Consider the following 15,828-nt stretch of genomic DNA (forward strand, 5'->3'; position numbering starts at 1 on the left):
CAGGGGGTACAAGTATGCTTCGAGTACAGAAACACACGGATTGCAAAGGAGAACAGACAGATCTGACTAATTTCACCAACACAAAGAAACATATAGTGATAAAGCTGCAGAAAAGAAAATTCTAGTCTACGATCGAGAGCACCAAAGTAATAATTATGCCAGGCAGGTGTAGCAGTGAAAAGGCAGACAGCAAATAGCTCTAACGAGCAAAAAAAGAGTTGGAAGTGGGAATCCACAACCATATTATGACAATCTCAAGTTGACTCACCAACTTGGTTAACTAAGGAAAAGTCAAAACTTAAACTCAGAAGCAATACATCATCTCTACTCGTAAATCCAAGGATGGAGGTTGCTCTGCCACTGAGCAATGCCTTCAGGAAACCACAAAGCGATCTCCTTCCTTGCACTCTCAATCGAATCACTCCCGTGAATGACATTCCTGAATAAAAGCAAAATGTTAGGTGACTTTTACATGTTAAATTTACAAGTCATGAAAACTATTGCCATTTGCTTCTTGACAGCATTACATCGAATAAAAAAAGTAGTGCAACATATCCTCTTTTGGAAAAGAAGAAACATATGATAAGAGAAGCATCAAAACAGCTTCTCAAAGCATAGTGACTTTTTTTCTTTTACAAAATATACCTTTAACTAATGTACTTCTATCCAGCAACCGAGAGTGAGAGTCTAATTATATAACTTTCTTTCTAAATCACAAGAGGAAACAGGTAGCAACCAACACGGCATCACCGATATGAAGATAACAAGCACTGGAATCTTACCGTGCATGTCATACACAAGGAGCTTAAGCACATTTAAAATACAAGTTTGAACATATATATTGAAGGCCTACACAATTTCGTTTGTTGGATTCAATAGATGCCTTTCATATATGTCTTTTCACGTTAATGAATTCATCATTTCCCTATTTTGCAAATCTTGGCTGCCTTTCTATCCTCTATGATCTTGAGGGCTTGACCCCTTTAAACTTGTAGAATTCTGACCTCCAAAGGCATCAATCACAACACAGAGCCACCACTTTTAACATATCTAGTTAATCTTGCCCTTTCACTTGGCTCCAATCGAGAAGCAGAGACATGGCATTTTCACTTAGCACTAAAGAGATGGGAAACTACGACATGTAAACCATGTCATTTAGGTCACTTGAGTATGTAAAGCCAAAATTAACTAGCCACAGTCAAGCCAAACATCCTACTCTAAGAAATTTCTTCCGGAGGAAGCCAATCATACATGGTCAACAAAAGAATAGAATGATTGCAAATTTTTATTTGATCACTTATTAGGGAGAGAAATAGGCAGCATCCTAGAATGCACTTGATGCTGCTAAAGCTGAGGCATCTTCTCCTTGTTTCATAACATTAGACTTATGGCTTTGATACTGGATCTTGATAGACAAAGGAAATTAACCCAATTAAAGCTATTTATGCTTCAGATGACAAAGACAAAAAGGACAGATAGATCACCTGCCCATCACAATCGCATAATCCCCACGGATGGTTCCGGGGGAGGAATCCGACGGGTTGGTGGCACCAATGATCTTGCGGCCAGTGACAACCACATTCTTCCCCTCCCACACCATGGCAACCACGGGACCGGAGATGATGTACTCCACCAGCCCAGGAAAGAAGGGCTTCGCGGAGAGGTCAGCATAGTGCGTCTGGGCGAAGGAGCGATCCACGTTCATCATCTTCAATCCTGATTGATCCATAGCACCAAACCACACCCCAAAAATAAAATAATAATAATCTATCTTTTCTACTCCAAGGTACCGCCTAATAACACAGGAGAGCCAAAGTCCGCACCTTTCAAGTAGAAACCCTTCTTCTCGAACCGGCTAATGATTTCCCCAACCTGATGTAGGAACCGAAGTACAAGTCATTACGTACCGATCTACGATTGGATTACACTAAGAGAGAGAGAGAGAGAGAGAGAGAGATCTACAAGGCCTCGTTGCACGCCGTCGGGCTTGATCATGATGAAGGTCTGCTCCATCTCTGAGCCGCGTTGGTTTCCTTCCTCGCTCCTCGACGCAGCAAACAAGGACCCTAATCGTTTAAGCCAGAAACACCTATTGTATAGAGAGCGAGCAACGAGAGATTAAAGGACGAACTAAATAATGAATAACGCAACCCACAGATGTGGCATGAAGCATTTGCACCTTTACAAGAAAACTCTAGAAGCACATCGGTTCAACCAATGACTCGAGAGAGAAACGACCCGCACACCGCGGAATAGAATCACACCATTATCGATGTTGGTTTAATATCGTGGGAATGGAATCCGCCGTTAAAATATTAATGTAGAAAGGGAATATTCCGCGGGATGTTCCTCGCCTTCCGTTGCAATGCGTACACCTCAGCGGTCACGCGTCGGGGTTCAAATTGGTGCGTCCATTACAAATTGGTGGCACCTTTTTCTTTCGACCCAAAAAAAGATATCTTTGCGTCTCGCACATCTTCGAAGTGGGTCCCAAAGGCCAACCGCATGACGTAAGCACGGTCGGTGGGTCGGGTTGGGTTTCTTAATTTTCTTTTTATTATATTATTGTTCTATGAAATAGAGAAGTTTTTGGTTTGTGGTCCGATCAAGAGCTTGGAGGAGGAATCATGGAGTTGGTAATCTCAGCTGCTTTGTGTCACGGGAACAACCATTATTTCACGACGAGTACTTTGTAGAGAATTAGACGAATAATCGATAGCAAATTATGCAGGGTTTGTCAGGAAGGACGATATGTAAGGTAGCAGCATCAAAGAGCAAGAGAGAGGGAATGGTGGATGCAAGGGAAGAGATGATGAACTCCTCTCCAACAACGACAACAGACTTCTGCTAAAAAATCAGGAGGCTTTGTCCGCAAATTGATCATCCAATATTCACCTTAAATGATGAGAAAATAGTCGACTCATCTCACTGGAATCATCAAGCTCGAGAACTTCTTTTATGCTGCATTAGTTCCCTGGAATATTTAAGTTGTTCTACATCATGGTTATGCTACATTCTAAAGCAGGCATCAAGAATAGCTGAATTCTAAGCCTGAAGACTTTGTCCAACTTCATAGTCTCTGCATTTGTTACTCCTCGATGTAATTGCATGAATCATGACTTCTTGCTCCTCCGTCGTCTTCTTTATCGAGAATTGCTCAGAGGCACAATTGGGTTCCAGACTTACAAGTTCAAAAGGCCAAGTTCTATTTACCTTTAGCCTTTTGTGCGGCTAAACTTGATATAGATTTACCTCGAGAAACGTATAAACTGTGGTAATCATATAACCTCTAAAACTTCACCTCTTTGATTAAAACTTGTAATAAAACTATAAAACTTTGAGTTCTTTGTTACTATAATCACTGAAGATTTTTTCTATTAATATAAATTAAATTTATCATAAATAATATATTATTTTATTTAAATTATTAACTTTATTATTTATATAGTATGATTAATAAAACGATTAAAATTATTTTTCTTAATATATTAATTTTTTAACCAGTTAATTAAATTATTATTGATTTATTTTCTAATAAATGATATAATTTTTAGAAAGTAAATAATTTAAATTTTATTTTTTATGTATGAACCATAAGAAATAAATTAATGTAAAAATAAAATAAAATTTAAATTTAAAATAAATATTAAATTATCTTTTATCTTTCAAGAAGAGCTCGTCTTGTATAAAGAGGCTTCCCTTAATAGGATCCCGAGAAATAGGATCATCTACTTTTATTCATATTTTAAAATATTTGATATCAAAATTATTATAATTTGTATGGTGTATAATAATATTTTAATTTTAAAGTTTTATGATTAATAAATAGTAATTATTGGATTTTGATGTTAGAAAGATTAGTTAATTTAATATTAATAAATAGTTCTAATTTATTTAATTAGGCATATTTATGTTTCAAGTAATTATATATATATATATATGTATGATTTAATTAGTTTTAAATTTAGAATCAGTAATTTAAATTATTTAATTTATAAAAAAAGATCAAGGTTAATTATTATTTTATAATTTTTTTAAAATATTTTTAAAAATATTAATATTTAATTTAATAAGATGAGTCAAATTATGTCTATCTTGAGATAAGTTGATTGGCTAGACTAGCTCAGTGGCCAATACAACCTTACCAATGTGGTCAGATATAACCTAACCCATATATGCGACTAAGCATAATCCAACCTATGTGTCAAGCACAACCTAATTCAATAATAAGACTTAGTCCAACTTGTAAGTGAGGCTTAGTTTATCCCTCGAAGCTGGGCTCGCCCAGTTATGCAATTGACGTTAGACATGTCATTCATCACCTCTCTATCCAAACTATTATACCTTAGTCCAACCTATTATTTGAGACAAACATATGCAATGCATATGACCCATCCAAAATTCAGATAGGTACTATACGATATAATCTAATTTGATTTAGCATGCGCTAGTACTATATGATATAATCTAATTTTCTTTCCCTTGGTTTGAGCTCGATATTTGACTAAATCAAACAAATTTGATCGATTCGTCCATAATGATTAAAAATCAATTTAATTAGTTCAAGCTCACATGACCTAATTGAAACTAGTCAAATCTAAATTACACTAATCTAAGATGATTCCAAATCGATTCTATAGGGATTTGAGGTTGGTTCCGTTATGTTATAATTGAATTTACCTTGGTTCAAGTCAATTAGATTATTTCTATTAAGATTCTGATTTATTAAAGACTATTAAGAGATTTTATGATTCATATCTTTATAATTTTATAAATTTAAAAGTTTTATATAATTATGTCATTTGAAAATGATTAATGATTTTTTACTTTTTTTATATTAAGTTGATGATATGGATATGATTATTATCATATTATATGTGTCTAAGATTAAATTGGAAATACAACATGTAAAAAGAGTTAGGTGACCTTTTATCATATATTAAACATGATCTAATAGGTCATGTTTAAATATTATCATATATTAAACATGATCCTTTATAATATTTTATCATACTACTTCTTGAATGCATGCATGAATGAATGGAAGAAAGTAAATGAATGATCATGATTGTTTATGTATATCTATTGAGAACAAGTAGGACAATTCTCTTCAAGGATTAATAGATTATCATATATGATGGTTAAGTAGTTTTTTTATTCGTTATTAGGAGGAACATGATGACAGATACCACTCCATCCATTATTAGGAGCGTAAAATGAGTTATCTTTATTCGCTTTTGGGATGTATCGCATATAACTAATTTATGACTTTATTTACAACATAAAAATTATTATTATTTTTTTATACATGAGTTTCATAGTAAATTAATATATTATTATTTTATATTAAATTATTGATATATATATATATATATATTTTATTAGCATTGAAATTTAATTTTATGGATTTTCAAACATTCCCACCCTAAAAAAAAAACTTATGAATTTTTATCCTATATTTATTCTCAGGATAACCTAATAGATCTACTATCCTGTGGAAAAGATTTTTTTCATTACTTGTGATTCTATCGAAAAGATATAATTTTTAATTAAAAATATTTAATTATATAAAAATAAAAATTCAAATTTAAAATTAAAAGTATATAAATTATAAATAATAAGATGATAATTTATTATTTTTTTATAAATCTGAGATGATAATTAAAAAGTCAATCGGGGCCCATTTGGTTGGAGCTGTCTCATATCTAACATTCTTCCCATCTAAGTGTTTTTGAATCAGGTATGTTTATCTGAGGGGAATCAGATGAGATAAAGTTGTCAGTATCTTTAATGTTCAGAAATATAGAATCATAAGATAAAAGTTATTTCGAAGTTTGCTTTATAGAATTTGTAGGTTGATTATGTTCTTTAATCATTAAGGTTTCTTCTCTCCTACTCTAAACCCACCTATTCTAATATTAAGTTAAGCCACACCCCATTTCATGCGATATAAATAAATAATCACAAGAACTTTTCTTTGATTTGTTAGGTGGGGAGGTAACTTCCAACTCCATTCATTTATATCTCGACTGAATCTAAAATGACTTGAACCTTACTCGACATCATTTACTCATCTAAACCTAACTCATTCCAAACAAGTTTTCGAGCAGGCAGACAGGTTCAGAACGAGGACTGTCGTCTACTCGAGGTTGGCCTTTAAACGGACTCCCCATTGTCTTGTCTTCATGCTTTGAGATATTCGATGAGCAAATTGGACCAGCAGAACTTGGCACAGAGAAACAGATAAATAGAATGCGACTCAACTCACCCCTTGATGAAAAGTCTGGCTGTCAAAATCTTTCTTTAGGAGCACGAGTGGTGATGGGTTGAATCAGCTTAAACACTATCTTAATTGGCAGAGGAGAATAATAGTATTATTAGTTATGAGCCTGTGATGCTGCTCCTGCGGTACAATTAGGAAGAAAACGAAGCTTAAGCCTGTATATGTATATTTCCATTGATCTACGAATGTATGGCTTTAAAGTCAACAGATATATCTTGTCACCATCTTGAGCTCATTTGGGAAGTAAGATAAGATAAGCTCAACCAGCAAAAGTGTTGGCATCAGAAAAAGTGGTGAGTGGAAGTTGAAGTGATGGCCAAGTAAATATCAGGAGAAAACCCTAAAATTGTTACTGAATTCCTAATATACCTCACGTACATGCCTGCCTTATAAATTTGTCCATAATCTATTATAAATATTTATAATATATTATATGGAGCAATGTCTAGCATATGATCTTATAATATAATATTTCTTAAAAACTAATTTATATCTATTAAATATTAAACATAAAATAAAAATAATATTTTTGATAATAAAAGAAATAAAATAACATGCATGTAGAGTGATATCGCCAATAGCCACTATAGTAATTTTTACTTCATTGCTCGGGTTCATATCGTCTTTTGTCAATCTCCTATGTTTTGTCAGAAACTATAACAAATTATAGATATAATAAATATCATCGATATTTAATATCAATATGTTATCATAAGAATCTAACAAATGGAAACTGAATGTACTGAAAAGTTTCTCCAAGCTACTGTTTTACTTTTTTTACAAAACAAATGGATGTTAGAGGATTTGACACGAAATAATAATAATTCTAATATAGGTTTTTATTATTATATTATATTATCGAGGTATTTCTCCCCCCCCTTTTTTTTTTTGTTCCCTTCTCCCATATCGATCGTCTTGTTTAATTTTTTGATCAAATAACCAAATATATCGTATGTCAATGTTTTGATATCATATCGATCTTGCTAGTGAAACACGTTGACATGACATGCATTAGTAGCGGCAATAATAAGAAAACTAATAGAGGATCATATTTACTATAACCAATTATTCCAAGTTCAATTGCTGGTGTTACGTTTGGGGATTCGATGCTACTATTTCCCAAATAATCGTGACATAATAATTTAAAATATTTTATATTTACCTGTGTTTATTATGGATGTTTTCGTAGATCGAGGGATGCCCACTGTTCCAATCGCCCAGATGAACTGCATGTGGTGCACATTTACTTTGCTGGAGCACCGAAAAGATCATGGCATCAGATGCAGTTAATCTTTTGACAATGTGAGCGATTCCTTCCAGCAAATGTATACATTTTATCCTCCTAGATTTTGATCCCTGCATAATCAATCTTGATCTTTATATATATATATATATATATATATATATATATATATATATATATATATATATATATATTATTGTGATGCATCGATCCGAGATGTGTCCAATTTGTCTGAACCCAATCTGAATCTAAAGGTCCGATCGGATCGAATTGCTGACCGGAAACACGGCCATCGATTGCTTCTGTTAAAGATGGCTTGGGATTCTCTCTTTCCACATCCATCCATTCATGTTGTTAGCAAAAGATGCTTTCGATGCCATCAAGAGAGAAAAGAGATGGAAAAAACATTTTTACGCACTAAAGCATCTCAATGCCCAACAGGTTTGTACCTGCTAAAAAATATTTGTTTTAGATACTATATGTGATATATTTTTAGGAATGGAAACATGTTTAATAAGCACCCACACACACACACACCACCCCAAACCCAAAGGCGGAGGAGGATAGAGGGGGAGGTCACAGTGGACAAATAAAAGAGCAAGGCAAGAAAAAGAAGGCCTCCTTCCTCCCCACCTGTTCACCTCCTCTCCTTTTTCCCTCACCATTAATTTGGTTGCCCAATGGACTCCTCCTTCCGATTGGATTGTACAGATTCCAACCTACACACCCATCCCACCTTGTAAAATTTCCCCTTTTCCTCTCCATCCTTCCATTTACTCTCCACCTCTGTCCTCCTTCTTTCCTCCCTTTCCCCTCCTCCCCCCCCCCCCCCCACCTCTCTCTCTCTTTCTTTGGTCTTCTGGACTGAATAGAAGAATTCTGGAACTTTATGCTGGTGGTGGCTATTGAAAAGGGGGGTTGTACTTTGGTTTTACTATGTCCGGAGTCTTTTGAGGACTCTCAGTGATATTGGTTTGGGGACTGCAAGAAGATGCCATGGAACTCTCTTTAATTTAGCATAAATTCTCACATAAAGAACAGTTTTTTCCCCCTCCTCTCTTTCTTTTTCCTGTGTTGATTTTTATTGGGATCTAAAGGGAAGGGGAAACAAGGGTTACGAATGGGAAAGCAAGGACCTTGCCACCATTGTGGAGTTACAAGTGAGCTCTTGTTCATGTTCATGAGCTATTGTGGATCTTTGCCTTGCCTCTCTGATTTCTTTCGTCCTTCTCTCTTTCGTTATTTTGGTTTATTCTTTTTTCATGGTTTAATTTCTTAGAATTAACAATTTGTTCCAGGACAGAAGTCTAATTACGCTTTCATGATTGTTATCTTCTGGTTATTGTTCTCATTAATTTGCTTGCCTTCGGATCCCAGGCCGGAAAAATATTAAAGGCATTCTGTGATGCAGACGCTTCTTGTTATCGTTCTGAATCAATGGGTTATTGGCGTGTTTTTTTCTCTTCTGTTGTTCCGTTTGCATGTTCTTCTTGGTCCGTGCTTTGCTTAGTTAGGTGGTGGAAAGATTGACTTCGTCGTATGTGACATTACCAGAATCTACTTATAGTCCGTGCTTCATTCTATTTCATTTTGCCTTCATATTTATGATCTGAAAACCTCAGATAAGACCTGCTTATCTTTGTAGTTTCTGTTGTCTCGCTATCACTTGCAAAATATTTGTCCCGGATTAAAGGAGTTGAAGCAGTGACTGTGAGACATTTTAGAGAAATTCCAGTGATCTGCAACAAGAATAAAAAATTTGCAGAGGCCTTGATTTTCCTTCTGCCTGTCTCGGTAGTCAGTAAAAAGAGAAATCGACATCCACTTGTTTGGAGTGATTTTCTTTGGAGATCCACCTGTCCCTAGATTGGGAATCCATGGAAAATTTGAACTTAGAACGAAAGTATGTTTGTGTTATGTTTGATCTGATGAAATTGGTTTCCTTTTCTGTTGATCATGTAGGCTTCACAATGAAGTGTTTAATCGCTGACTATTATTGGGAGATTCAATATCATGCTATTGGGGCCTGCTGCTTTCTTATAGGACTCATTCCTCATGTACATTCTAATTTCGGATGTATCCTAAAACGAAATTTGAATTACATATTTCCATTAATTCTCAACTTTGAGAGAATGTAATTTTAAGGAGAAAAACTAGCAAGGATCTTTTGGGAGAGCTGGTGTATTTCTAGGTTTACATTTACATTCCACACTCATCTCCGATGATTTTGTCTCATGTAGTTTTTACCTCTTGGAACGCCAGTTTTCTTGACCTCAAAGCTTTTTTACTTGGACTAATTCTTATTCCATTGTTAGAATGTTCTTTGATGCTCCCAGCCATACTATATTTTCACTGCTCACTTATAAAAGTTTCATTCGTGACTTACAAGCATTTGCTTATTTCCAGTAGCAAATCATATTCATTGTTCCATTCTCTTGTTATCTTTACCTTTCTCTAGAGCACCCAGCATCAGGAGTTGTTTTTAGAATTTCAGGTCGATAGTGATGTGTCAATTGGTATTATCTATGTGGTTTTTGTTATGCTTCTTCTTTAATAAGTCTTGGTTTTGTGTCAGATAATCAAGTCGTGCCATGTTGGTCCATATGGAATATGGATTATAAGAGACATTCCATATAAGTTATAAAAGATACTCATTGGTTAACAAAAATATCTGTTCTTAATTATTGTTTAAGCATTATCCAAAAAAGAGACAATAGAAAATGGGAATCTGGAGACAATCCAAAGGAGATGGGCTTAGATGGTACCTATAGATTAGGCTGAGGAGGTCATCATTTAAAAAGGGTTTATCACATTGGTTATGGTTTTATTGTATCATTGTGTTCTAATTCTGATCAAACTGCTTAGGTATATAGTACATTATGCTGCTTGCACAAGAGTTTGGCTTTTGAAAGGACAGGATGCAACATGATTCAAAAGTTCCTACTTTTGTTACTCTTGAAGTTTCCTATGTCCTTTTGTGGACATGAAAGACTTGGTTTTTGTTCATTTAGTAACACAATGATTTTACACACTTTCATTCATAAGCTTATTACATTTTTCTTCCTTGTTTTCTCTTTTGCTCATTTAAAAGGCTATAATTGTTTCAGTTAAGGAATTACGTTTGTGTGCCACTATTCTATTTGACATATATAAACTACAAGACCTGTGTTTTCTATGCAATCATACGGTATCTGAAGCTAAATGTTGAATAGGTACCCCTCTCTGGCGGAATGGACCACCTGAAAAGCCAGTTTTATGCAATGCATGTGGTTCCAGGTGGAGAACCAAGGGTTCATTGACAAACTATGTACCACTGCATGCTCGTGAAGTTTTTGATTCGGATGAGTTAAAAGTTCCAAAAATCAAAAGTGTCCCCATCAAACCGAAAAATGAGAAGTTGCAAAAGATACAACAAGGCAATCATAAATTGGAAAGTGAATGTGAAATGCAGTATTGTGACCAGAACTTCCACAAGATTGTAGAGGGAGATATAAGCAATCGATCCAGCTCTGGGTCAGCCATTTCAGGTTCAGACAGCTGTTTACATTTTGGCACCAATGATGCAAGTGACCTAACAGGTTATTATTGTTTTTGTTTATCAGACACCTTAGACTTGTTTGAGGAGATCTCAGAAACACCTTATTATTTGAATGCCAGATTACATTGGTAGAGAATTTTGGAAAGAGTGATGTTGTTCTATTGACCTTGAGATATTCAAAGTCAGAATTTTAGACATCACTTTTACTAATATTTTATTTACAATCACATATAATACCTTTTTTTATAGCTAAACTTGAGGTTCATCAGAGGTGTCAACTATATGTAGATGAGTTTTAGTTGATATGACATTTATTGTTCTGAATGTACCATCCATATAGTGACAAAACAGTGTGTGTGTGCATGTGTGTGTGTGTGTGTATATATGTATTTATGTATTGACTAATCAGTCACCTAATTCATGTCATCTCTGATGCATTGCATTCCATGACAAAGAGTTGTCTTTTTTTTTCTTTGTATCATATTTTGACATCATAAATCCCTTTCAGATGGTTGTGTGGCTAAGAAAATATTTTTTATCTTGAGAATTAAAGTGTTTTTACAATATTAATTATTTCTACTCTGATTTTTTTTTCCTTTAAAAATCTCAAGAAGTGATCTAATTACATTATGATAGTCCTTTTTTGATCATCAAGTTGTCCATTTAATTCCTTGGAAATGAGTCACCTCTTATATTAGCTGCAGATTAGCTGCTTAACCAAATTAGAACAATCAATTAGCATTGAATGAAAATAAACTGGTCAGAACCAGTGGGCACTTTTAACTTTGGAGTCAGTTACTGATTCAGTATGTCGATTTATAAAGTGCATCCTTCTCCCTTCTGCATTTATAATGCTAGGTTTAAGTTATTAAGCATATTTGATATTTTAAGGAAATAGACTCACATATTCAAGTGGTACACGAAGATGAACTTGGATGCCCCAAGTTCAACTACACTGGGTTATGAATTTTTGAAATGTTTTATCTTTCTTCTAATGCTATTATGTGTTGAGGATATTATGCCTGTATACTTTTGACATTCGAGTGACTAATTGCAACTTGCTGATAAACATGAAAATATTGTTCATTTGTAGATCTGAGTGATCATAATATGGTGGTTCAGCCATTTTACAGCTAATAAATGATAAAATTTTGGATCAGCTATGATTTAACCCAGTTTTCGTTTACCGATGAATATATAACGCAGCAGACATGGTTGATCTACTGTGGGCAGGGATCTCAAGTATATTAATTGGTGAGGTCAACAATTTAAATCTCAGACCACTACCAACTTTGGCAACCAGTTGGACCAGTAAAATTCTACTCTACCGTGACAGTTATACCAATTTATCAAGTCTGGTTGAGAAAAAAAAAAAAAAAAAAAAATATCGACTGGTGCCAACCTATATGGTCCAATACAGGTCCTTGGTTGGACTAGTAAGTATCGATTTGAACCTCCCCATAGGCCTGTAGAACCGAAAGTTGATTCCTTAGATGAGGGCCTGAGGCTGACATTTTCTTGTCTTTACTTCTTTCACCTCTTGATATGGTTAGATCACATCCGTCTTTATGTTATGTAGTGAGTCAACTTTCATTCAAGATGACTGAGGTGGTCAAGTCCAACACCTTGTGGTGGCATTGGCTGTCCTTCAATAAAAGACCATCTAGAAATAAGTCAAAGAAACATTAGGACGAAGTGAATGATTGGGTAATATTGCTGTTCAAACCTTCTAGTGAAATTTGTCAAAGTTTCTTTTTGTAAATTTTGCTGAGTTTCTTATAATAGCTAGCTTCCCTGCACATTCCTTCTTGAAGTGAACGTACTTGGTTTGGAAGCTAAAGTTCAAGTTTTGACTATCATAAGTTCACAGTATGCATCTTATTCCAAGCTTGATTTTTTATACTAGTTTTGTCTGTGTTACTGTAATTGCTCCCATCATTTTTATATAATGTGTGGTGAGATATATGTGGACACTGAATTGCTTTAGTCACATGAGAATTTGGGAACATTCAAATTGATTGACAACAACAAAGGATCAAATTTAACTTTCAGTTTCCACCGTTGCAAGCCTCTTACTTGTTGATGCTATATTAGGCACTCACTCACCATGCATTGTCATTCAGTAATTTTTCTGTTTGTTTTTCAGGTTCAGTGCAGTCAAACGTATGTGATTCAATAGCACCATCTAAGAAGATATTTATGACTCGTCCTAAACTTTCTGTAGAAAAGCTCACAAAGGACCTATATTCCATTTTGCATGAAGAACAAGCTTCTAATCTGTCCAGATCCTCAGAAGATGATCTACTTTATGAAAGTGGAACTGCACTTGGATCTTTTGAGATCGGGTATGGAGGTGTACTCATTAAACATCCAAATTCAGAATCAGTAGACGAGGAATCAGAAGCTAGCTCATTTCCAGTAGATAAATCATACATTATGAATGAAGGTTATTCAGGTTTGTCATACTTTCCTGTAAATATTGAAAGCAAAGGCACAAGTCTTCTAAATTCTGGTACTGACACAATGAAATCTACAACAGAAATGGCCCAAGACAGTGCCAAAAGGTACTTTCTTGCTTGCAGAACAACAAGACAATGATATATGCTTATCTCTGAACAATGCATTTTAGGCTTGAATTAACTGGATTTTGAAATTTCATGCTTTGTCTGTCTTTGCCAGGGTTAAAATTTCGACTGAAAAGTTAAATATCCTGCAAGATAGAGTTTCTTCCCTAAGTTCTGCAGACTTGAATGTAAGAATGTGGTTCTTTATGTCTTTTAATGGGGTGCCTCATAGTATGTTATGTCTCTTGTGACATTCTACACTGCTGAGATCTGATTGGACCATTTTACCTTTGTAGGTTATCATTAACTTTGAGAGTTTCATGAAATATCTGACACATGACGAACAGCAATTGTTGATGAAATATCTACCATCTATAGACAATGTCAAACCTCCTGAAAGGTCTGTTGAATTCATGCTTATGGCTTTATTATTTTAGCGAGGTAAAGTTGCTCTTCAGTTTTCATACCATCTTGTTATTGACGTGGCAGCCTCAAAAGCATGTTTACCAGTCCCCAGTTCTTGGAGACATTATCTTACTTCCAGCAACTGCTTCAAGAAGGAACTTTTGATCTCTCCATGTCCGTAGCAGATGCTGAACAGCGTAGGACTTTAAATAGGCTTGTGTCACTAAATTGTACAAAGTTTCAGTGGTTAGACCAGTGTCAGAAAGTAAAGGTAAAACGAATTATCCATACGAGTACAAAGCTGCTGAGAATTTAGTATGACTCAAATATTTGAGTCTTAAAGACTGACATGGTTTGTTCTGACTGATATTTCACCTTAATTGCTGTAGGATGCACCCTCTAAGAAGATAAAAGGAGGAAATGGAATATCAAGCAGACAAAGACTTCCTGGTCTTTCCATTTCAGCATCCCTAAAAAGGCATCATGACAGGCAAAATCAGAGTTATTCAGGTTTGGTTCTTTGATGTTTTTGCTGAAAAGAAAAACCATGTTGGAATGGTGAACATCATTTTGCTTATGCATTTTAGTCTCATACCTGGAGTATCTTCTGTTTGTACTTGGAAATTTTCACTTACATGATTAACACTCTTAAAAAAGCTTTAGTTTATCAAACCGCTGGACAAATTACAGTTCTTTGCTAAGACTAGTTCGAGGCATATATGTGTAAAAAAAGGGTCATGGTGAACTAAACAATGAACTTGTCTCTCTCAGTATAATTGATGGTTGTCCTCTCAATTTCAGGGATGAAAAGCACCATGAGAAGCCCTAAAAGAGTGTGCAGATCAGGGTGCACAAATCCTCCTTCAAGATGTTTTACTCGGCCAAATTCTAGTTTAATTACCAGAGAAGCTGGTGACATGGGGGACTTTGTCGACCATGAAGGTGCATGCTTCAGCCCGAGAAGAATTTTTGCATCCCCTCCCGATAGGAGCTCCATGCAGTTCATTGCTGACAGTTCTGAAGGTGATGTGCTTCTGGATGTGCCTTCTGGTGTATCATTTCCTGAAGCAGAACTCTTGTACGATCCATGGGAACAGAAAACAAGCCAAATTGGTTCGCCAACAATGAGTGGAGTGGAAGCTTCTGTTCTCCCATCTTCGAGTTTCGCCAATAAATAGTCTTGAAAAGGCACTGATAACAGAGTAATGTGTAGCCAACTTGCTTACTTCCCTTTGGATATAACTGAAGGACCGGTGCCTGAATGATGAGTGTAACAGTCTTGCTCTTTCCCCCTTTGGGTATAACTGAAGTCTATGTTTTGGAGTATGCTGAGAACTGGCAATTGATTGACTTTTGTGCTGGCTTGGCCTTGTTTCTTTCTTGTATAGCTTGGCAAGATGGTTGTAACATAACTCGAGAGTAAAGGAGGAACATGTACAAACAGTAAAGGGGTGGAGTTGCAGAATTTATATGTATTGCCATTAAAATTCAGGAGTGCACTGTGCTTTGCGGCTGTTGGATGCACACAAAGTCAGTAGCGTTGGCTTGTGCGATCTACTCTTGCAATGTTTCTTGAAGCCGTTGAGATTGGTTGGTGTATGTACACAGGTGGTGTCGTTCTTTGTTGTTTACAAGATAACGTTTTCTCTTGTGCCTATGTAGTAGCGCGTCTTCTAGTACGGGCCGAGTTTTTTTTTTTTTTTTTGACTCAGGCACCTTCAGAATCATTCATCGTGACCCTCCATCGTAGCGAGTCCTCTAGCATAGGTTGAGTTTTCTTGACTCGTGCCTCGAG

At 35.3% G+C, this 15,828-nt stretch overlaps 2 protein-coding genes across 4 annotated transcripts; one reads left to right on the forward strand and one right to left on the reverse strand.

Moving 5' to 3' along the window:
* Positions 1 to 135: 135 nt before the first annotated feature.
* LOC103994607 (nucleoside diphosphate kinase 1) lies at positions 136 to 2,280 on the reverse strand. The gene is made up of 5 exons (XM_009414998.3): positions 2,180 to 2,280; positions 1,963 to 2,089; positions 1,824 to 1,872; positions 1,485 to 1,716; positions 136 to 439 (listed from the first exon to the last, which is right to left on the reverse strand). The coding sequence occupies exons 2-5, from the start codon at positions 2,011 to 2,013 to the stop codon at positions 325 to 327; spliced, it is 447 nt and encodes a 148-aa protein (XP_009413273.1). The 5' UTR covers positions 2,014 to 2,089; positions 2,180 to 2,280; the 3' UTR covers positions 136 to 324.
* A 5,810-nt stretch (positions 2,281 to 8,090) lies between these two features.
* Positions 8,091 to 15,524, forward strand: LOC103994606 (GATA transcription factor 27). Of its 3 annotated transcripts, XM_009414997.3 has the most exons (9): positions 8,091 to 8,686; positions 10,739 to 11,104; positions 13,211 to 13,519; positions 13,604 to 13,628; positions 13,744 to 13,816; positions 13,925 to 14,028; positions 14,118 to 14,304; positions 14,423 to 14,543; positions 14,835 to 15,524. In XM_009414997.3, the coding sequence occupies exons 1-9, from the start codon at positions 8,647 to 8,649 to the stop codon at positions 15,209 to 15,211; spliced, it is 1,602 nt and encodes a 533-aa protein (XP_009413272.1). In that variant the 5' UTR covers positions 8,091 to 8,646; the 3' UTR covers positions 15,212 to 15,524. The 3 variants fall into 3 exon arrangements, with proteins under 3 accessions (XP_009413272.1, XP_009413269.1, XP_009413271.1); XM_009414994.3 differs by having other exon boundaries at positions 13,211 to 13,628; XM_009414996.3 differs by having other exon boundaries at positions 10,739 to 11,053; positions 13,211 to 13,628.
* Positions 15,525 to 15,828: the final 304 nt, after the last annotated feature.

Source organism: Musa acuminata, chromosome BXJ3-8 (genome assembly GCF_036884655.1).
Source record: "Musa acuminata AAA Group cultivar baxijiao chromosome BXJ3-8, Cavendish_Baxijiao_AAA, whole genome shotgun sequence".
In the NCBI taxonomy this organism is placed as follows: Eukaryota; Viridiplantae; Streptophyta; class Magnoliopsida; order Zingiberales; family Musaceae; genus Musa; species Musa acuminata.